The sequence below is a fragment of the Maylandia zebra genome, linkage group LG10 (genome assembly GCF_041146795.1).
Source record: "Maylandia zebra isolate NMK-2024a linkage group LG10, Mzebra_GT3a, whole genome shotgun sequence".
Taxonomy (NCBI): Eukaryota; Metazoa; Chordata; class Actinopteri; order Cichliformes; family Cichlidae; genus Maylandia; species Maylandia zebra.
Genome location: NC_135176.1, coordinates 529,708 through 553,618, shown reverse-complemented (window position 1 = coordinate 553,618; position 23,911 = coordinate 529,708). Strand labels below are relative to the sequence as shown.

Genomic DNA, 23,911 nt, shown 5'->3' with positions numbered 1-23,911 from the left:
CAAAGTGCTTGCTCATAGGGGGTCACATGATTGTTGGGTTTTTCTCTGTATCTATTATTGTAGGGTCTACCTTACAATATAAAGCGCTGTTGTTGTGATTTGGCGCTATATAAATAAACTGAATTGAACTGAAATATAATAGTGATGTCCAGTTGACATAAGCGGGTGTCATTACTGCTGACGTGATTAAAATTTTACAGAATTGAGATTCCCCTCCGTGAATCACAACTTTAACGTGGTGGAGGAAAAAGCAGTTCAGAAGACCGTTATCTGAGTCAAATCGAATGTTTGTTTGATGTTTCATGAATGCAGGACGTCAGGAGAGTGGTGCAGTGAGTGTGAGAGATTGTCAAGAGGACAATGATCCTAAACAGTGCAGTTAAAGCATACCTGGAAAAACATACAATGGAACACTGACAGTCCTGGAATGGCCTTCCCAGATCCTGAAGCAGTTACTGAAGCAGTGGGGGATCAAAAAAAACGAACAAAAAGCAGCTAACATCCAAAGAAAAGCTTTGTCAGTGACTTGCTAGACTTTTCAACACATCTTTATCCTCAGGCCTTTCAGGACACTCCAGGGTCCTCCATATGTCGGAACATTTGAAGCTTCCCCTGAAAATCATGATTACAGAAAAAAGGGTCTAACCAGGGAAATGACAAAAAAACGTGTGTGGAAATCTTTATTTTGCTGAAAATAGCAACAGTCCAAATCGCACTGCTCACTGTTTTCATGGAATCATTCTAGTGACGGGTACAAGATTTATTTTGAAAGACAAAATGAATATACATTGTAAGACATTAACATCATTTAGTAGTCCCAGACCAGCACACCAGTCATTACCAATGCAGAGATCTCTGCATGTTTTTTCTGTCTTTGTCACTATTGTATGTTTCTGAACAAGTAACCTGACCAACATAAAAACATCTGGTTAACATGGTCCAGTACACACACACACACACACACACACACACACACACACACACACACACACACACACACACACACACACACACACACACACACACAATGAGTCTGTGCTTTATGAATTTGGTCCTAATGTGTTTTGATGACCACCAGATTCTTCAGCATATCAAACGAGTTTCCATCCGGCTCCACTGAGACCACACCCTGCTCCTTGCTGTGCACCTGGAGGAAACCGTTGTGGTCCAGACCCATCACCTGAACCTCTGGGCCGTCCTCACTCCAGAGACGCACCCAAGTTCCACTGAGGTCAGAACAAAGAGAGCAGTTTTTACAGTTTAAATGTGAATGTGGGGTCTAGTAAACTTAATTAAGTTGAACAGTGGTTAAAACCCAACTCCAGAGCCACTTTACTCTTACATGAAAAACAAAACATCATCTGTTTCAGGATTTTATGTGCCATTTTTCTTTTACACAGTTTTGTTCATGTTATGCTTCGTGGGGCGATCGTGGCTCAAGAGTTGGGAGTTCGCCTTGTAATCGGAAGGTTGCCAGTTCGAGCCCCGGCTTGGACAGTCTCGGTCGTTGTGTCCTTGGGCAAGACACTTCACCCGTTGCCTACTGGTGGTGGTCAGAGGGCCCAGTGGCGCCAGTGTCCGGCAGCCTCGCCTCTGTCAGTGCGCCCCAGGGTGGCTGTGGCTACAATGTAGCTTGCCATCACCAGTGTGTGAATGTGTGCGTGAATGTGTGGATGACTGGATATGTAAAGTGCTTTGGGGTCCTTAGGGACTAGTAAAGCGCTATATAAATACAGGCCATTTACCATTTACCATTTATGTACTTCTGAATGCACAATGGAATATAAATTAGATTTGACTGCATTTTAGTAGCGTTTGAGGATACATGTACATAAAAGATTAAAAGTCTATTAACAGGCGAATCAGAAAAAGAAAGTTAAATATGACTGAATGAGATTTAATCACAAGATAAAGAGAACACATTTAATTACCTCAATTTGTATCCACACAAGAGATTGTTAAATATTATGTAATTTGTAATTAGAGAGATATATGACATTACAGTTTCCCTGTATTAGAGACTGGGTCAGTAAAAGCAAAAATAGGAAGTGGTATCATAAGGATACTTGATTTGAATCCGGTCAGTGCATCTCTACACTGAAAATCGCCCATTAAATCCTTGTTCCCATGTTGCTAAAAGAAAGTGTGTGATTCTAAGTAAAAGTGAAATCTTAGTTCAAAGCATCAAGAGTTGTCTACGTTACACACCTGTGGAGCCATCTCTTGTAGTACGTGGGCAGGACAGACTCTGGGCCTCCTTGCTGGAAGTTGTCAATAAGGGCCTCCAGGCAGTTGACAGTTCTCGCGATGAGCTGGGCACAGCTGAGCGGCTGCAGGCTGCAGTTGTGCTGTAAGTTGTACGACTGGATCAGGTCATTGATGCACACTGTTGGGTTGCTGTTTGTCACATTAAACCCACAGCCTGTAGGGAAGAACACGTTTAAGAGATAATTACAATATTCTGAGATAACCTGGGTTTGTGCACATTCATCCATGCACAGCTCTCGAGGTTCCTCCACAGCGTTTTGATCAGGATCGTGATTTTGACTTTTACTCTGAGTCATTATTGCACCTTGATTTTTTTCCTCTTTAGCCACTATGTTATAGAGTTGCTGCTGTACTTGAGGGATCGTTGTTATGCTAGACAATCCGATTTTGGCAAACTTTAGCTGTCAGACAGATGGCCTCACATCTGACTGCAGAATACTTTGCTGTTTTACAGTTAAATATGATATCTCATGGTGGACTGCAGCAAAAGCCCAAACCATCACCTCCCCACGCTGTGCTAACAGAATTCGTGTTACTATAAAAGGACATTGTTCCAGAAATCTTCTGGTTTATTCAGATGCAAACCCAAGCCATGCTACCAAGTTCATTTTTGAGAAAAGAGGCTTTCCTCCAAACAAGCCAAACAATTTCAGTCCAATCGTACTATCGTGACCTTTAACATTTAACATGCACCAATGAGTGAACACACTGTAAGCAATTTCAGGCCCAAGGTGAGGACGCAAAAATGTTTAACTGGATAGAATGTGTGATATGTGAATATACAGCAGAAATGTAGGTATAAATTCTGCTGCTTGTTTTCTATGGTCACCAATGTGTACGTTATTTTCATGCCGTTTTATTCAACAGATTATAATTTCTTTGCAAGAACAAATTCCTTAAAGCAGAGATGAGAATACAACAGAGCTGTATCGAACACCACTGATCTGCAGTGACTTTGGTGCAGAAATGAGGGGGTCATTCAGGCATTGTTTATAAAAGATGAACTCCAAGAAGCTAGAATAGTGGTGTTTTGGTACAATAGTAGCAAAGGGCCAGCATACCAATGTTTTCCCTGATAAAACCTTACTGTCCGTTCTGCTAGGATTGTAACATTTTATTCTTTAACTGACTTTGCATTGTGTCAGCTGTGACAATCGGGGATGCCCCATCCTCTGCAAAAAAACAAAACAAGGATGTGCACAGTGTGTACTGGGTAGCTAGTGTAAACTCCTTGCAGTGTCGAACAAATAAATCAACCAAGCTGTGAGGACCAAAGAAACCACATAAACAGGAATGGTTATTTCCAGCCAAACCAGTTTGAAAATGATCGGCAAAGACCATAAGAGACACACACACACACACAGCAGGGAAGTAAGCGAAGAAATGAAAGAAAAAGCAACAGAAAGGTGGAGAAGGGAACTCTGAAGAAAAAGGAGCGCGGCCAGACTCTACCTGCTTTGCTCACAACGCCGCCCCCTTGTGCTGATGCTGGGGGCAGTACCCCCACTGTTCCAAGTAAAGACTGGCGTCCTGGATCTAGATGAGGCTTCGGATCAGAAGGCAAATGCTACACTTCACAGGGAAGTGACAGAAATGGCAGACACAGGGGTAAAGGTGGTAATTCAATCCACTTGGCAGGTGAATGAACTGAAGCAGGCCATTGCTGAGCTTACCTTGAAACAAGAAGGATCACTTAGCACCGGGAGTTCACAAGCCCCCTCGGACTGCACACCAAAAAGATTATCCACGAAGCACAAACCAGTGCCAGCACGCCCTCCATGCCATCGACAGGCTGCATATTAAGGGTCAGCCCTACAGGAGGACTCAGATTGGAGGACGAGATCCAAGACAAGTGGAAAATTGGAGGAGGATCCACACGACTTGAAGGAAACAACCAACAACCCAGATTCAGGGTACACTAGTGGGAGACTTCACAGGGGTATTCACTCCTCCACCAATGAGTGGTGCAGAGGGGTCCCAGCTCACATTTGAGAGATCTCCACCCCAGACTCGTAGGATGTGACCGAGAGGTCAAGGCGGGGAATCAATACCAATAACCCAACTGCCACTACGAGTAGTAGATGGAAGAGGCCTGCTGTATGTTCCCCAAAGAGACATTGAGGCCTACCTTCCAAATTTCCCCCAGTGGGAGGAGGAGCCTCAGACCACCCTAGAGGGAGAGACGATGGGAGACACCTACGGAGGTGGAGACCTGAGGGCCCTGCTGAGTAAGTTGGAGGGGAGAGACACCACACATTAACTACTAAAGGAAGCCAGCATCGGGTCATGAGAAGGATACGCTATACTATTCAACCTGTAATGGGATCACCTGTGGGAGTTCTAAGGAAGGAATGCCCAACTGACAGACTATCGGAGACATAAAAAAGGAAATAACACAAAGGGATGCTGGAGTGCTTAAAATGGGCTGCCACCCTGTAGGAAAGGCATACAGGTGCACAACATAACTCCAATAATGCAATCCAGGCAGTCTGTAGTGTGTGAAGGTCCTCTCTAATGCCAAATCAGGCACAACAGGGCCTCAGGAGCCTTATCCCTCTTTTCCAAACCCATTCACAGGCAGAGGAGCAGGAGTGTCCAACCAGAGACAGTATGAAGGAGCGCCAAGGCCAAGGTTCCCCAATCAGATGCCATTCTAGATCTATGAATAAATCTTCTTTTTTTTGGTACCGGTACTAGTTTTATTTTGTTGTATTTATCCGCGACACCTTAAAGGCCGGTCTGTGAAAATATTGTCGGGCATAAACCGGTCCGTGGCGCAAAAAAGGTTGGGGACCGATGAACTAGGTCACGGGCTGTCACACATGCAATGAGCACAACCCAAGGGCGCCCTACAAATGCCCAGTGGTAAGGTTTCCAGTCTCAGAGGCTCCACTTCAAGATATCACAATTGACTTCACTGATGTGGGAGTGGGTCAGGTACTTTCTGGTGATGGTGGAAAAGTTCACAAGCTGGGTGGAAGCAGTATCATGCAAAAATGAATCAGCGCAGACTGTAGTGAAGTGGCTGAAAAACAAGTTAATACCCTGGTCTGGGGTCCCGAGGAGCATATGCTCCGATGATGCCTCGTATTTCTCAAATAAAGAACTGGCAGGGGTAGAAAAGGCTCGAGGTATAACACAGTTTCAGGGCCGTTTGCTATCCTGCCTCACAAAGGCTGGTGGAAAGGGCAAATAAGACTCTGAAGAGAAAGATTCTTGATTTCTCTTATGGAACTAGACTGATGTGGGTGGACTCTCTCCCCATTGCTCTCATGTCAATGAGAACCTCCCTGCCCTGGCCCACCATGAGAGGGAGGTCATATGCCCTCTCTGGATGTCTGGCAGGTGAGTCGTGATGAACATACGACAGCGTTGACTAAACTGACCAGAGTTTTGTCTAAGCAGGTGCAGCTGGCTGAGCCCGAGGCAACTCCAAATGAGCAGTAAAGGTTGGTGAGTGGGCATGGGTGAAAGTTCACATGAGAAAGTGGCTTGAACCCAGGACTGGACCCTATGAGGTGATTCAATGTATAACCCATGCAGTCCAGGTAAAGCTGGAGCTAATTGGTACCACCTGACACACTGTGTACCTGCACAACCACCCTAGCGAACTTTGGGCGAGGTGAGGACTAATCTGGCAGAAACCGGCGACAGACAGCCGACAGAAACGCGTAAACCCCTGCATGTCCTTGTTAGTATAAATAGCGTGCTTTCTAGCTATTCCACTTTCCTGTGATTGTTGTTGTATTCCATGTGCTAGACGGCTATCGGATAGGTTGATCGTAGCTGTTTTGTCTAAGGAGAAGAACTCTACATCATAACAGTTGCCATTGTTCCGAGTGGAGGAGGAGTCAGAGGGTGACGAGGAAGAGTAGGTGTAACAGGAGGGAGTAAAGGCCTCTGAGGGCAAAAGCAAGTGTAGTGTTGAAGGTTTGAAGCTCCAGGGCACCACAGATGCCCTGTAAAATGGAAAGGGGAAGACAATGTGTGAGATAAAGGTTTACACCTTAACAGGTGTAAGAGGAGGGACTATTTAGTGTTATAGTGAACAGCTTAAGAATTTAGATGTCTAGACAGTGTTTAGTTAGAAATGGCGACAGTGAAGAAGCTTCAAGGTGAAGGGACACAAAGTCCTATGATAAGGTGGGTCATCGGGACGGCGTGAGACAAAAACAATATCCAGTATCTCAGCCAGGGTGGCCTTCATGCTAACTAAGATGTGAGAAGTGATTAGGTGAAAGGTGAGAGAACAGGGAAAAACATCTAGTACCCGTGTAGCAGAGTAGGGGCCTTCCCTTTTAGGTGCTGCTCTTCAGGATTGCTGAGAGGCTGGGACCACCTCGGGGCGCCAACGAAGGCAGAATAAATGTACACTAGGATTTCTCCTCATCGGTTTTAACCAATCAGACGCCCATTCTCATATAAAACTTTGTATACTGCTACATTAAGGTACTCTCTTATGTTAACAAGTTTAAAATGAGCATGTTAGTTTAGCCATGTGAGGAACAGCTTCATGTTGATATGAGTGAAATGTGTCCGTTGAACCGTGCAGATTGTCACCTATGAGCAGATGAAAAGTTGATCCCAGTACTGTGGAAGTCACCAGCACTCCTCCGAGCTTCATCAGGTTACCGTAGTAGATGTCATTGGGCCACTTCACCCTCAGATCTATGTCCTACAGGAGGTTAAACGTCATCTATCTTACATGTACTTTAATACCAACACAATGATCTTTATTATACTTCAAAATGTGTGAAAATAGTCTAATAACATTTCCATGTGATTAACAAGGTTATGGTACCAAGTAATTGCATGTTAATGACCATGCTTGGATATGTTAATTTCCATTATGAGGTAAATACTAGGCTGTCTTCATGCATGCTCTCCCAAAAGGTTGATTCTGTCCATCTGGATGTTTTCAGTGGGAGAAATGTTTCATCATCAGGTGACGTCTTCAGTCTCAGCTGACTGCAGGTTTCCAACCTTATAAACAGGACATTTGCACAAGGACTGAAACTAGCACCACTGAAGGAACGATGGGCTGGGAGGTCAGTTCCTTGATCAACCTACGCATACGGATCAGTATTTAAGGTTTGACTCCACATCCACTGGAGCACAAACTGGGTGTCATCAGGACGCTACAACTGCTGCGTAAGTGAAAACCCGTAGTGATCCCGTACATGTCAGGAGTATCGGAACAGCTGAGACGCATTTCTTCCAAACACCGACACAAACAGAGTAACATAGTGTACGCTGTTAAGTGCAGGAGGATTGCCAGGATTTATACATCGGGGAAACCAAACAACCTCTGGCTAAGAGGACGCCACAACACAGAAGAGCCACCTCATCAGGACTCTGCAGTCTGTTTACAGCTACAGGCCAGTGGACACTGTTTCAATGATGAGGATGTAACATCCTGGACAGGGAGGAACGCTGGTTTGAGGGCGGAGTCAAGGAGGCCATTTATGAGAAAAGGGAAAGACCATCTCTGAATGGAAGAGGGGGCCTAAGGGTAGGGCTGCTTGATTATGGCAAAAATGATAATCACGATTATTTTCACTGAAATTGAGATCACGATTATTTGACGATATTTATTTAACCCTTTAAGACCTACCATAGAACCAAGTCCACCAGAGCTTATATTATTTTTTTACATGCTGTAGTGCCATTTGTGGGAGCATTTCAAGTTGCTATACATCAATACAACTGTTATAGCCCATATTTTAATAATATGTATGCATTAAGTCCATAGTAATTACATTAATTGCAAAAAAGTGCAATAAACTACAAAAAAAATTGAAAATCGTTTTTGTTTTTACATATATTTCTACTTGGAGAAATTTAAGAGGCTTATCCCTCAAAACTTTAAATACAATAAAGTTGCAAAAAATAGTTTCCCACCACAGGAAATTTATTTTGAGTGTCTTCATAGTTTTATTTTGGAGATACAGCAATTTTTATATACTGCAGGAAAAACAAAAAACAATCCTATGATGCAAATTTGCAAAGAAAACAGCATGTGCATCATTTCACTGTGGGAAGTGTTACGAACAGCTGATAGGAACGGCAAAGCGTGTTTCTGGAATATTATGTTTTTGTTCCTGCAAGCGCTTTTTATGCAATTTTTTCAAAGCTATATGTGGAACGAAACCGTGACCGAGGACAAGCTGATGGCATCAGATGTAAGTACAACTCCTCCGGTTTCATATGCAAAACAAATTATTACGCTAGCTTACACGGTTCAGGTTCTACAGGGATTTAACAGTAGTTACGCAAAACGGAGCGTGCTGCTCTGACCGGCTTTAAAGGGTTAACAATGACTTTAAAAAAATAATATAACATAGTGTGCAACACCACTGAAGTTTTTTTTTTAAACTCTCTTTTCAACCAACGGCAGTCACTCTCCAAATAACTTCTGCTTAGCTTTCCGAGCTTCCCTCGGGTCCTCTTAATCAGCGGTCTCCAACCTTTTTTGCGCCACGGACCGGTTTATGCCCGACAATATTTTCACGGACCGGCCTTTAAGGTGTCGCGGATAAATGAGGGAGGGGCTAATAATCGGCTCAGTCATTTTTAATGATCGTTGAAAGCCCAGATCGTAATCGTGATTAAAATTTGATTAATTGAGCAGCCCTACCTAAGGGTACATCTGTCACCATCTTACATGCTGTGATTGCAGTCATTGCCCAACTCTCTGTGAATGGGACTCATGGGCTTTGATCAGTGGTTGTTGATCAATGTCCATGATAATTTGCATATTAATGATCAATCACAGTTCATTCAGTGGTGCTGGTTTCAGTCATTATGCAAATGTCCTGTTTATAAGATTGGAAACCTGCAGTCAGCTGAGACTGAAGACGTCACCTGGATGATGATGAAATGTTTCTCCCACTGAAAACGTCCTGATGAACAGAATCAACTTTTGGGTAAATACTAGGCTAATGATGGGGGAACAAACACAGGGCATATGAGGAAAAACCTAAAAGAATGAATAAAATAAAACTTACAGTAAGGGCACAATCATCTTTTAGAACAATAGAAGAACATCTAAGCAGGAAAAAGGCCGTAACGCTGCAGTGCTTCGAATAAAATGCTTTTAATACAGTGACATTAACTGGTAGTAATGCTGTAATAAGAACATGGACTGCTAAACAGTTGGATGTCTTAATGTTATTATGGAGATATTGGGATACCTGATATCCAGGAAGTGAGCAAACAGCCTCCACTACAGCAAGAGCAACCAGGTGCTGCAGGAAGGGAATCCTCTGTCCGAGCTTGGAGTTCAGCTCAATCTGGACATTCAGAGTGAACATGGCACAACCCAGAGGGCTGAGCCAGGCATTCCTTCCCCGACCTACAGCACAAAACACAAGCAGCAAGTTTTACCAAACACCTAAAGCATACTGTGAAATAGACTACCAGTCAGAAGTTTGGACACACCTTCTCATTTAATGTTTTTCTTTAGTTTCACACTGTTTACATCGTAGATTCTCACTGAAGGCATCATGAATGAACACATATGTAATTATGCAGTAATGAACAAGTGTGAAATAACTCTCAAAGCCAGCCTTTGCTTTGATTACTGCTTTGCTCACTCTTGGCGTTCTCTCCATGAGGTCGTCGCCTGAAATGGTTTCCAACGGTCTTGGAGTTCCCAGAGATGCTGAGCACCTGTTGGCCTTTTTGCCTTCACTCTGCGCTCCATCTCATCCCAAACCATCTCCACTGGGTTTAGGTCAGGTGACTGTGGAGGCCAGGCCATCTGGCACAGACATCACTCTCCTTCATGGTCAAACAGCCCTCACACAGCCTGGAGGTGTGTTTGGGCTCATTGTCCTGTCCTGGCATGTGGCTGCAGGATGCTGTGGTAGCCATGCTGGTTCAGTTTGCCTTCAATGATGCTTTTCCTTAGTCGTGGTTTCTTAGCAGCTGTTTGACCATAAAGGCCTGATTCACACAGTCTCCACTGAACATGTAGAGATGTGTCTGCTGCTGCTCTGTGTGGCATCTATCTGAGCTCTGATCTGAGCTGCTGCTTGTGATTGTGATTCCTGAGGCTGGTGACTCGGATGAATGTATCCTCAGCAGCAGAGGAGACTCTTGGTCTTCCTTTCCTGGGCCGATCCTCATGTGAGACAGTTTCATCGTAGTCTTGATGGTTTTGCGACTCCACTTGGGGACACATTCAAAGTTTTAGCAGTTTTCCGACTGACTGACCTTCAGCTCTTAAAGTAATGATGGACTGTTGTTTCTCTTTACTTAGCTGATTGGTTCTCGCCATAATATGAATTCTAGCAGTTGTCAAATAGGCCTGTCAGCTGTGCACCAACCTGACTGCTGCACAACACAACAGATGGTCCCAACGTCATTAAGAACAAAGCAAAGGGTTACTTTAAATGTCTTATATTTTAGATTCCTCAGAGTTATTTATACATTTTCTCTTTGCTGCATTATTCTATATATCTAGCTTCATGTATTTGATGTCTTCAGTTTGTATCTACAATGTGGAAGCAGTAAAAATAAAGAAAAACCATTAAATAAGAGGGTGTGTCCAAATGTTGGACTGGTAGTCTACGTACAAAATGAAAATAAAAAATGAATGCACTGACCTCTTCCCTGGCTTTGTTGAGTAGCTACTACTAGTAAACCCATGTCTCTTGGTAAGTGTACAGTCAGCCTGAGGAGAGACAGAAATGTGTCAAAGTGTCTCTGTGGGACATGTTTCAAAAATTCTCTTATGAAGTGAGACACACAGAGCAGCGAGTTCCAACGTGTTTATTTTACTCGCAAGGAAGCAAAAGTAACGCAGTGAACGTCTAACGAATGCAACTGCTCACCGGGGCAAACCTGGTGTTTCATCTATACACTTCTGTCACGGCCAGGGGATCAGCAGGCCGCTGACTAGTAGCGGTCTCTTTCTCTCTCTCGCTCTCTCGCCAGGGCGGAACTCATGGCGGGTTCACGCCCTCGGCCCACGCCCCTCTGAAGAGGAAACACCTGGGCCTCATCAGTGCAGCCAGCATTTAAGCCAGGGAGTGGCTTCTACTCATCGCTGGATCGTTGTGTGTGACTCGCGTCAGTGCAGCCCGGCTCTGAGCAAGTTCTCTTTCGTTTCCCTGCGCAAAACCTCTAACGTGTGTTTCCTTCTGTACATAGATCCCCTGGACCCGACCCTGCATTCCCCGAGTGGATTCCTGTTTTTTGTGAGTGTTTGGAGAGAGACTGGTCACGATAGGAGAGAGTCAGAAGAGGAGCAAGTGTCTTTTCCCTACCTGGATTTCCCCGGAGCCTTTTCCCTGTCACCGCTTTGTATATAGCACTACCCCTGTACTATTTGTATATACACCTGGTGGAACAGTAATAAATACCAACTGTGCCTCTGAGTCCTGCGTGTGAGTCCTCAAGCAAACCATGACACTTCCAGTGTTATCCTGGGAACAGATGTGTGTGACGCTCTTACAGAGAAACTTGGTGTGTTTGTACTGATTCCAACTGCTTTGGATAAAACACAGCAGAGGAGCCACAGCAGGCCCGTGCACAGAGACACGTTTCTTCAGCTTACTGTAAAGAGTGTTGTATAGCTGTAATCATTTTCTATAAGACCATCGGTGAAAGTGATATTCTGTGTCACACTAATGATGAATTCTCTTAATTCAGTCTCTCTACTAAATCCAACAATCTCACTAAATGTGTGTTTATTTTTCCCAACCTGGCCACTCCAAACTGAGATCCAGGACAGTGACCAAGAAGAATCCAATAACGTAAGTTAACTAATCATTTATATCAGCAGTCCCCAACCTTTTTTGTGCCACAGACCGGTTTATGTCTGACAATATTTTCATGGACTGGTCTTTAAGGTTTCGCGGATACATACAAGGAAAAAAAAAAAACCAGCACCGGTACCAAAAACAAAGAAGATTTATTCATAACACATAGGAAAGGACCCAAAGAAACCAAGTCAACGATAAAAATGATAAAAAATAATGATAAAAACCAATAAAATCCCTGAAAACCATAAATTTCACACCCGAGTGTCAACTCTCGCAGCCCGGTACCAAATGACTCACGGAACGGTCCATAGCCCGGGGGTTGGGGACCGCTGATTTATATGATGAAGGAATGATGCAAAATGGGATGAGTCGGACTACAGAGATGAGGTCAACAGACTGACTGAGACTGACTGAGTGGTGTTCAGTTAACAACCTCCAACTGAACACCACGAAAACTAAAGAACTTATCTTGGACTTCAGGAAGGGCAGAGCAGACCCGGCCCCACTTTACATTCACGGGAACTGTGTGGAGAGGGTACACTCCATGAGGTTTCTGGGCGTGCAGATCTCTGATGACCTCTCCTGGACTGCAAATACCACGGCGGTGGTAAAAAAGGCCGAGCAGCGTCTCCACTTTCTGAGAGTGCTCAGGAGGAACAACCTGGAGGAGAGGCTGCTGGTGACATTTTACAGAGCCACCATAGAGAGCATCCTAACGTACGGCATAAGAACATGGTATGCAGGGTGCTCAGCTGCAGACAGGAAAGTACTGCAGAGGGTCATCAACACAGCCCAGAAGATCACTGGCTGCTCTCTGCCCAGCCTGGAGGTCACTGCAAACTCTCGGTACCTCAGCAGAGCTGGCAATATCATCAAGGACCACTCTCACCCCAGCAACCAACTGTTTGAACTATTACCGTCAGGCCGACGGTACAGGTCACATAAAACCAGGACAAACAGATTCAGGGATAGCTTCTTTCCCAGAGCTATCACCGTAGTAAAGAAGCACAAAAACAATTGAACCTATTCCATACCGTCACTGTCATTATATTATGCTGCTATTCATACTGTCATTATATTATGCTGCTATCCTGTATATATCGTACTTACTATTGTTTGAGTACTTGCGATTGTTTTATTGTACTTTTTATATTTTACATTTATATTTATTATTGAAACTTGCACCAAGGGAGTGGCACTCCAATTTCGCTGTACTCTGTACAATGACAATAAAGGCTATTCTATTCTATTCTAAAATACTTTGTGCATGTGTACTTTAGATAAGTCTGATTAGATATAGATAAGAGCACTATATGAATGTGTGTGTGAATAGGAGAATGAGACTTGGACTCAATTTAGCAGAAATGTGCTGCAGGAGAACCACGTCAATACAAAAGGATACAGTTAAAACAGTTTTAACAGACAGAACTAAATAAAAGCAAGTTTGCACAGGTAGGTTCAGTTTTTAGGTCCAGTAGGAGAAAAACAGACCATGTGACCATGAAGGGGAGTGGACATGGTCAATAAATCTTGAACTGAAGCCTAAATTTCCAGTCCTATCTATGCTCTACACTCGTGCTTCCCTTCACCGTTCAAATGAAAGTCAGAATTTCAAATTTGAAAAGCACAGCCTTCCTCAGAGTGTCAGTATGCCTAGTCAGGGATTTGTTTTAAACAGCTCTCCTTAACCATGTGTCCATTACTGTTGGCTACACCAAACACTTATGTATCTGGTGGCTGGGCCTTAGTCCATGGGGCCCGGCCGGGCACAGCCCATAAAAGGGAGATGGGCCCATCCTCCTGTAGGCCCACCACTCGCAGGAGGCACCGTGGGGGTCAGGGGCAATGTGTGTTGGAGGCAGAGGCGGAGCCAGACATTTGCAACACCCAGGGCTTAGCCCAAAAGGGTAGTATGCATGTGGGATTTTTTTTTTTTTTGGGGGGGGGGGGGGGGGGGTAGAAATGACTGAATGATTAATTGGCTCTGTTTTGAGTTTTGTTCAAAAAAAGAATGACTTCATATAGGGAAAAATATATATCACATATGCAGGACACCTTAAACTAGTTTTTTAATTAAGCAGCAAGGCGGAACAAAATCAGGGCTGTATCAAGACACGAGGACTAAACCCCAATTCAACCAGAGCCAGAACTGATCCAGAATTAAATCAGGACTACTGAGGACTTAACCAAGACAGAACCAGAATCAGAACTAGATGATAGTAGCACTAAAAATCATCATAGACCTTCACTACACTTATTTTTTAATTCTACCAAAGTCCACTATTTAGATTGAGAAAAGTTTATATAATTATTTATCCTCGTTGTGCAAACAAGCTGCAAAACTTAATAAATATAGAATTTGAAAAATAACAAACCTAAAAAGAAACACTAGGTACGAGATACATGAGGACCTATGATACGGTGATACTTTTGGTAAACAACCATTTGACTAACATGTGAGTCTCACCTGCTCTTGTTCATCTCTGTTCTGTCCTCATTCTCTCTCTCCCTCTCTGTGCTGACAATCATCAAATATACAGCTGAAACCAGATATTTACTCTTCAGATCAAAACACAAACACTTTTTTAATTGTAACGTCAAATCAGACTAAATGTTTATTTTTTAGATTGATAAATATAAAAAACATATTTGTTAACTTTAAGAGTAAAGAGAGAAACTATCTGTATTTCTTAATTGTAAATGGCACCAAATTGTATTCAAACTTGAGCCACACTTATGGAGCTCCACAGTTCTTTTCCTGGTGTTTTGGTTGACATCTCTTGATGTTCCCATGTCACAGAAACAGGCTCTGTGTTTTGCCTTATATGCATCCACAGCTGTGCCACCAATTTACTCACATGGACTCTACGAACCAATCAGAAGCTTCTTCAGCTCAGAATGGAATCGTCTGGAGTTTCTTATTAATTAACAAACTTAGTGTATATGTACTCCTTAATATGATGAAAGTGATAAAGAATAGAAGCTCTGTCTCTCTTTATTCTGACATTTAACTAATTCAAAAGATGTTTCAATATTTATCTAAAACAAAAGTTTACTCTAAATTGATGTTGTACAGTAAAAATGTTTTATGTTTTCTCCCTAAAGTGTAAATATCTGGTTATAAATGTGAATATCCTGCTGTGTACTGAAATCCCTCTTGTTTTGCATAGAAATATACTGAACAACATACAAAGCATAATATATAAAATAACATTTACCTGAGTTTTTCTTTGAAAGAAGCCCCTTATGTCCATTCTTATATTTCAGTGCATAACTGAAACCGATTTAGTCAGGGAGGGTAAGAACTGAGAATATGAAATAAACACGCGTAAGCTAAGACTCTCTAAAAAAACAGCATTTGTTCGGCTTTTCATTTCGCCATTTGTTGATTCACTTGAAGAGCGAGTAATGTAATATTGGTCAAGTGATCAGTTTGATATCAATCTTTCGTGATTCACCGTCATATTTACATTATTTGTACGGTACGAATGATTTGCTTTGGTACCTGGTCAAACTTGAGCTCTCCTTAGTATGGCTGGCTGCGTTTCTCCAACAGTGCACTCACAGGCAGCAGCGGCCCCGCCCTCTCGCTCAGTGCCTGAGCTCGGATCATACCAATATCAGGGGGATTCACGCACAGTCGTAAATTCCCACAGTGTGCACTATGTGCTTCGAATATTGTGTGTACTTTTTGTTTTATACAGTTGTCAGCCAGGCATCTAACTATGAAAAAATTACACTCCAAAAGACCCCGGGCTTCTGACAAAACAACCCGGGCTTAAGCCCAGTAAGCCACCCCCACGCTCCGCCCCTGGTTGGAGGACGGCCCGGAGCGAGGCCTTGGCAGACCGATCTCCGGCTACCAAGAGTAGCAATTAGTACATGGAATGCATGTATAGTTGTGGTCAAAAGTTTACATACACTTGTAAAGAATATAATGGCTCTCCTGAGTGTCCCGTTATTTCTAAAACTCTGATTTTTCTCTGATAGAGTGATTGGAACAGATACTTCTTTGTCACAAAAAACATTCATGAAGTTTGGTTCTTAAATGACTTTATTATGGGTTAACAGAAAAAAGTGATCACATCTGCTGGGTCAAAAATATACATACAGCAACATGAATTAGCAATTTTGGTGACTTAGAAAGTTGTCAGTGAACTGAGCTTCATAGCATGGCCTCTTCACTTCTTGTGAGTGATTATGAGTGACTACAGCTGGTGACTTCTCTTAGGCCAGTTAAATAGGGCTCATTGGATACAAACACCCACAAACGCTACAATGGGAAAGTCAAAGGAGCTCAGCATGGATCTGAAAAAGTAAATTATTGACTTGAACAAGTCGGGAAAGTCACTTGGGGCCATTTCAAAGCAGCTGCATGTCCCAAGAGCAACAGTGCAAACAACTGTTTGTAAGTATAAAGTGCATGGCACTGTTTCGTCACTGCCAAGATCAGGAAGAAAACGCAAGCTATCACCTGCTGCTGAGAGAAAATTGGTCAGGAGGGTGAAGAGCCAACCGAGAATCACCAAAAAGCAGATCTGCTAAGAATTAGAAGCTGCTGGAACACAGGTGTCATTGTCCACAGTCAAACGTGTTTTGCATCTCCATGGACTAAGAGGCTGCCGTGCAAGAAGGAAGCCCTTGCTACAAAAGTGGCACCTTAAGGCTCGACTGAAGTTTGCTGCTGATCACGTGGACAAAGATAAGACAAGACCTTCTGGAGGAAAGTTCTGTGGTCAGACGAAACAAAAATCGAGCTTTTTGGCCACAATGTCCAGCAATATGTTTGGAGGAGAAAAGGTGAGGCCTTTAACCCCAACAACACCATGCCTACAATCAAGCATGGTGGTGGGAATATTATGCTGTGGGGCTGTTTTGCTGCCAATGGAACTGGTGATTTACAGAGAGTCAACGGGATAATGAAGAAGGAGGATTACCTTCACATTCTTCAACATAACCTAAAATCATCAGCACGAAGGTTGGGTCTTGGGCACAGTTGGGTGTCCCAAGAGGACAATGACCCCAAACACACATCAAAAGTGGTAAAGGAATGGCAAGTCAGGCTAGAATAAGTGTTTTAGAATGGCCTTCCCAAAGTCCTGACTTAAACCCCATTGAAAACGTGGACAATGCTGAAGAAACAAGTCCATGTCAGAAAGCCATCAAATGTAACTGAACTGCACCAATTCTGTCAAGAGGAGTGGTCAAAGATTCAACCAGAAGCTTGTGGATGGCTACCAAAAGTGCCTAATTGATGTGAAAATGGCTAAGGGACATGTAACCAAATATTAGCACTGCTGTATGTATATTTTTGACCCAGCAGATGTGATCACTTTTTTCCATTAACCCATAATAAAGTCATTAAAGAACCAAACTTTGTGAATGTTTTTTGTGACAAAGAAGTATCTGTTCCAATCACTCTATCAGAGAAAAATCAGTTTTATAAATAACGGGACACTCGGTAGAGCCATTATATTATATTCTTACAAGTATGTAAACTTTTGACCACAACTGTATGTATGAATGACATAATGCTTTTAGACTATAAGTCACATTGAACAACACATCCATAAAAAACTTAATCTATGACACATTTATGGCCTTTATCTAGCTCTCATCAATCCTCAGTTAAATGCACAAGCATGTGCTTGGACTGTGGGAGGAAGCCAGAGCAACCAGAGAGGAGACTCAAACACACCAGGACAGCAGGCTAGCCAGCAGCCTTCCTGCTGGGAGGTGCTACTGCTCACCACTGCACCACCATGCTGCCCAGAAGTCTTGTAATTTGGCCTGGGGACAAATAAAAAGAACACTTTTCTTCTCTGAGTTTCACTGTTGTTTCACTGACCCGAGCACTTTTTTCTATGCTCTTCGTATGTTTGTATCATTTCAATACTTGGGGTTAGTATACTGCCATTACATTTGGTATGTAAACTGGAGCAAGCGGGGCTCGACCACACCAACCTTCCGATTAGCAGGTGACCTGCTTTCCCACCTGAGCTACAGCCACCCACAAAAATTTAAGAAGATGAATTTATATGGACTGCATACCCAGGGAAAAGCATTGACCTTTACGCAGCAGCAGAATCGTTTTCAGGAGCTCCGCTGACATCCCAACCACAGCCAGGCAGCAGGTCATTGGTACAATGAAGCTGAACATTTACTCTGCAAGGTTCTAATCACTGATCCAAGCACTGTGTTTACATTCAGCTCCAAATGCAATTAAAGCTCAGTCACTGACTCAAGGCAACTGTTGGTCAGTGAATACAGACTGAAGCAGCACACTCTTTCTGCTGTTGTAATGCAAAGTTGGTGTGAGGTCAATCAAGCTTAAGCTCAGTCCCAGTGAGAGGGTTTCCCAGCTGTGCTTAGAGCTTTGTAGCACGCTGCCTGTAAGAAGTGTTTCCAGCTCAGGGACGTGTGAGAGGACAGGCTGTGTAACCTCCACTGTAACCTATATTAGCAATGAATTCATAGGCCTTTAGGCTCATAGCCAAGGTCATTGGTACAGGTGATTATGATATATGTTGTAGGACAGACATAATAGTGACAGGGCCTCGTATGAACCCCCAAGCAAAATTTACGTCAGTCTTGAAAGGATATCTTTTGGATATGATGAGCTGACAGTAAAGAGGAGGAATGTAGCCGAATCTTTTTCCCTGTTTTAAAGACACGTTTGTTTCGGATCACAGGGGTTTTCAAACCCTTTGTCATCGCTGCAGTGGTGATTTGAAAAATGTTGCCTCATGCTGGAGTTAATGCATTCACAAGATTTTCAGAAAACTGTGACTTTGACCTTGAGCTGGAGGTTATTGAAATTCACATTTTTAGTAGATACACCTCTGGTGTCAGTTTCAAAATGCTACGTTGCCTCATTCTTGAGTTGTTGCCTTCACAACAGGTGGGTGTCCATGCTGCCTGCCCACCTGCCCGTTGGGTGATGAATACAGCCAAACAGCCTCTTAAGGCTGAGGGGTAAAAACAGGTGACAGCACACATTTTAATAATGTTTCTGGTGCCCAATAACTGGCACCATGTGCTCACTTCTAAAAGGTCTTGAAAACTGATATTAGTCTGTGACATCATCACAGACTAATATAATATATTTGTATTTAAATGAAGTTGCAGTCGAATGGTTAAACCACGACACCAAATAATTCAGTAATTCAGAGTGGGGAGGGCTGGAAGTGGCTGAACCAGAATTAGTTTGTAAAAATGGTGCAACTTCAGTGATGTGGAACTGGTTTGGTGTTTGTCCGTCAGATACCCACCAAAGCACATTTGTTTCGTAGAACATGCAAGTGGGCCGTCGTTATTGCCGTATTTGTCGGACTAAGGGGCTTGTAAATCTGGGAGTAATCTGGGTCCTAAACGCCGTCCCATTCTGGTCCCAAAGTCAAACGAACACTGCAGCATCACTGAGAGTTAAAAACTGTCTAAATTCTTTCATCTTTAATAAAACGATCAGCATTGCTGCTTTACCAGGTGTAACAATGAAGTTTAACATCCAGGCATCCATGAAAACCGAATTTATTACATTTAACGGTGTTAGACGTTAGCAGGAAGTTAGCGGAAGTTAGCTCGCTAGCTTCCACCTAAGCATGATATAGCATATTCTGACTGAGAGATTTCTGAAACAATTCAAACGTACAGCTCTGCTATCACTTCCAACATAAATGAAAACAGAAAACTAAACAGCAGTGACGTTTGTAGGGTTACTGAAGTTGGGCTAGCTGGTATATAATGATCTGCTACGTGATCGCTAGCGACACAGCTATGTTAGCATAGCATAAACACAGTGAAGCTGGAGGATGAATGCTAACTTTATTCCACTCGATAAAAGTTAACGTGAAGGTTCCCGATGGTTAGAGACAAATGCAATCTCATGGCAGGATGCTGTAAACGGACCAAACTTCAGTCAGGAGAACAACTGAGATAATCCATCCACAATACGAGGTTAGTCATTAATATACTGCAACAACATGGGAATAGAGCAGCTGTGATAGAATACAGCATTAATGAATCAATGGTACAGAAGTGGAGGAAGCAAGAAGAATGAGTTGAATAAAGTTTGATTTATCTGACTGCTTTGTTTCGTTTAATATGCCTTATAATCCCGTGCACCTTATGGTCCGAAAAATACGTATTTGACCTTTTTATTTGGCACACTGCAGTTTAATGTTGCAAAGCACCTCTTTTTAACTTCAGTGGATATTATACATGGTTATGCTCAGGATATGTCAGCCCATTTCTACTGGAAATGCCTTTTGGTTAAACTTTCAGCAAGGAATTTGCATTTGCACTGTTAAATTTTTATATAGCTTTAATGCACATAAAACAGCTGCTTGTTTAAATGAAAATAAATGGATGGTTTTTTTGCGCTAGTAAAGTTGTGGAGTTGTATTTTATCTCGCATCAATTATATTGTCACTTATATCGTTATCACAAATTTTCAAATATATATCGTGATAAATATTTTTGGCCATATCGCCCTGCTCTATAAAGCAGCACATTTGACACACAGAGAGAGGAGGAGCACGCTCTGAACTCTGTTTGGGCGGCAGCCGAGCCGAGGGGGTCACCCTCAGACCCCGTAGGTAGGTCAGGAGGATAAACGGCCGCCACCCGAGTCATCCTGTGATGAGGAGCTACATGCCATCTTTCACACACAGCTATGAGGCAGCAAACAAAGAGAAGAGTGGAGTCTGGTTTTTACTGAACAGCTTTCACGTCCATCCAAACCACGGCTGTGTCCTAAAACACACACGATGAAGCCTTTCCAAACACAGATTATTGCATCCTCCAACGTTGCCACCAGCCGCCCAGGTCCACATCACTCACCACTTACTTCCCAGATTAAAGCATCCCAGATGAAAAGATTATTCCTGCCATCAATGCTCATTTTAAAAAAAGGATCTGCAGTAGATAAACGTGTTTGCATTGATGCTGGTGCAGCAACAAAGGGATGATCAATAAGGGAGGACAAACTAATCTGTAAATGTGATTAATTGAGCTAATCCTGTATACTCTGGAGCAGCAGAAATTATCATTTCCAAATAGCATTATTGGAAGTGATCAATGAGAGAGGGCTGCTCCATTACTAGCGGCCAGCTGAGGCACCAACGACCTTGCCTTGCTGACTGCCTGGTGTGGAAAGGCCAGCAATGCTCAACAATCCATTAGAGTCAGCGCCTTAAAATGAATGGGATGCAAATCAGTCTGTACACAGCATGTCACAATGGAGCGTGTTTCTGGTACATAAAGAGCACGTTGGACTACGCGACTCTACCTGTAGCTAGCTTTTACCTTCAGCTTGATTTCAGAGTCTGGAGTTTATCTTCCTTTGCACTCACACACTGCAAACTCGTGTCTGCTGCATGCTTTAAATGGATACAACAGACACGGGTTTGCAATCAAGAACCAAAGAAGGCGATTTGCTCCATGCACAGCTATGGGCTTCACACACAGTAGTGTAGCACATACACACCAACTGACCTCCTCTGCAGGTTTGGTGCTGTTTTGACTTCATCACTGAAACAGACTTTTGCATGCCTTCGTCATCACTGTGTAAAGCGTGACCTAAGTGGCGCTGTGTGGGAACAGCTAATTGCAGCTGACCTCTGCTTAAACTTAAAGACCCTCCAGTGGCTCCTCATTTCTGTTTCTGTCATCACTGACTAGTGCAGCCATCGTTTTTGTTCAGAATCATCACAGAGAGCCTGATAAGTATTTCTTTAAGGAACACCGAGCTTCTTGGTGCCACCATCTTTCCTGCAGGATGGCTTGCGTTGCACTGGATTCCGCAGCACAGGACTGAGTCAAACACGCCTCCATATGTTTCTCCAAATACGACGCGGAGGACGTTTAGGCATCTGCTTCCAATTTTTTATAATTGCAGGTGGAGCATGCAAGGTCAACTAGGGCAATTTGATTTTTATGGTCTAACCTGTTGCCACAGAAGACGAATCCATGTTGTTTCCACCACAGCCGTTGTGCAGCATGTACTGTTCACAGGAAACAGGACCTCATCCCACACACACACACCGTTAGCCTGGAAGTTTGATTGCTTGTCCAAACAAATGGTGAGTGGACAACTGGAAAAACAATCTCGTAAGGTTGTTTTTTTTGTTCACAGAATTTTCCTATTTGTGTGACTCTTACACCAAAACACCATTTTCTAACATTATTTACGGAGGCTGCAATTTCACAGTAGTTTTTACGAAGCCAATGGTTTTAAACTGGGTTATTCAAAAATACGTTTCACAGAACAATGAAAACTGACTCTTTATGACCACAAGTGCAAATCCACTACTGCTTCTCTTCATTTATGCATGTCAGTTTTTGACTGAAAAATAAGGGAAATATAATACAAGAGCAAAAAGTGGACCCTTGGGTTTTCATGTCCAAGTTCTTACAAAGACGTGAACATGTAGTCAGTGTTGCTGCAGACCCAGGGATCAAGTTCAGCACAGCAGGAAAAGAATCATTATGCTCTCCAGGCTAGCTGAGTGGCCTCTCGTAGTCTCTCATGTTTTCCACCAATAAACACTTCAGCACGTTAACAAACCTTAACAAAACACCAACTGCTTACTGATATGCCCACCAGTCCCATCAACGCTCACACTAAAAATCAACTATGAGGAAAATAATGACAGGAAACAGCATACGACTCGAGCGGAAGATTTGATTAGAGCAAGTCCAATGTCACAGTCTTACAATGCAGGTTTGCAATGGTTAAACAGTTCGTGTTTTCATGTTCACTTCTTCTTCTTTTTATTACTTAAGTTACTGTGTCGTGTTGTACGTAGCGCCGATGTGGGATAGTTTTTCAGTTTCATTGTACTATTGTACTATGTATGACTGTGCAATGACAATAAAGAGTTATCTTATCTTTAAACTTTTACTCCTCTTATTTACAGAAAAACCCAACAATCAGATGAAACCCTGTGAGCAAGCATTTGGCAAAAGTAGGAAGGAAAAACTCAGTTTAAACAGGAAGAAACCTCCGGCAGAACCAGGCTCAGTGCCAGTACCCGGCCCACAGCTTACGTGTAAAACAGCTGTGCAGATGTGAAACCGGTCATTTGATCTACACTTGAGAGTGGTGTGTGTGTGTGTGTGATCCTGTGTGAGGGTGTTGTGCGTCGTGGTTGGGTCTGCTGTTGCGAGAATGTCTCAGCAGCCTCCCTGATGCTGCGGGGTAGCAGGTATATGTGTACATTTCTAAATAGTTCATTGGTACATTCACTCTGGGTTCGGTTGCACTGTCTCCTCGCGGGGTGACTCACAGAGTTAGCCCGTACATGTGGAAGATGAAATGGGCTGGAGAGATAGCCTCGATATGATAGAGAACGGTTACATTGTAACCTTGGTTCTCTGACTGAGAAACTAACTCTCCACCTTCAGGCCACTCGGAGACATGTGCCGATCAAACCATCACCGGTTTCACATCTGTGCAGCTGTTTTATATGTAAGCTGTGGGCCGTGTCCAGGCTAGCTGGAGTGTCTTAAAGAAGTTTCCACACACCATGACCCAGCGGGGGTCATACCCCATACATGTGGAAGATGTAACTGACTCGAGAGATAGTGTCTCATTCAGAGAACCAAGGTTACAGTGTAACCGTACGACCTACTGATCTCTCTCTATCCCCCCCCCCCCCAAAAAAATATTAAAGCTTTTGTTAAAATGTAAAAAATGTCAAACTAACACTCAAACTGCTGAGGAACAAGTAAATAAAAGAGCACATTTTCACACTGAAACAAAGGTGACATAATATCAGTGAGACTTTCATGTCATTTCCCAACAGAACACATCTTCCCACGTACAACCCCTCCCTTTAATAAAAGTCTATAAACAAATTCAAAAGTGAAAT

The 23,911-nt window shown here is 43.1% G+C and overlaps 1 protein-coding gene across 3 annotated transcripts in view; it reads right to left on the bottom strand.

Annotated features, from left to right (window-relative positions):
* Positions 1–666: 666 nt before the first annotated feature.
* The window catches only part of hlcs (holocarboxylase synthetase (biotin-(proprionyl-CoA-carboxylase (ATP-hydrolysing)) ligase)), a 50,731-nt gene continuing 27,486 nt past the window's right edge, over positions 667–23,911 (bottom strand). For 2 of the 3 annotated variants that reach the window (XM_076888860.1, XM_076888858.1), the window contains 5 exons: positions 10,878–10,945; positions 9,462–9,622; positions 6,829–6,943; positions 2,209–2,422; positions 667–1,226 (listed from right to left, as the gene is read on the bottom strand). In XM_076888860.1, coding sequence (XP_076744975.1) covers positions 1,055–1,226; positions 2,209–2,422; positions 6,829–6,943; positions 9,462–9,622; positions 10,878–10,945 — 730 coding nt within the window. In that variant the 3' untranslated portion in view covers positions 667–1,054. The remainder of the gene's footprint in view (positions 1,227–2,208; positions 2,423–6,828; positions 6,944–9,461; positions 9,623–10,877; positions 10,946–23,911) is intronic. The other variant, XM_076888859.1, reaches the window with a different exon arrangement.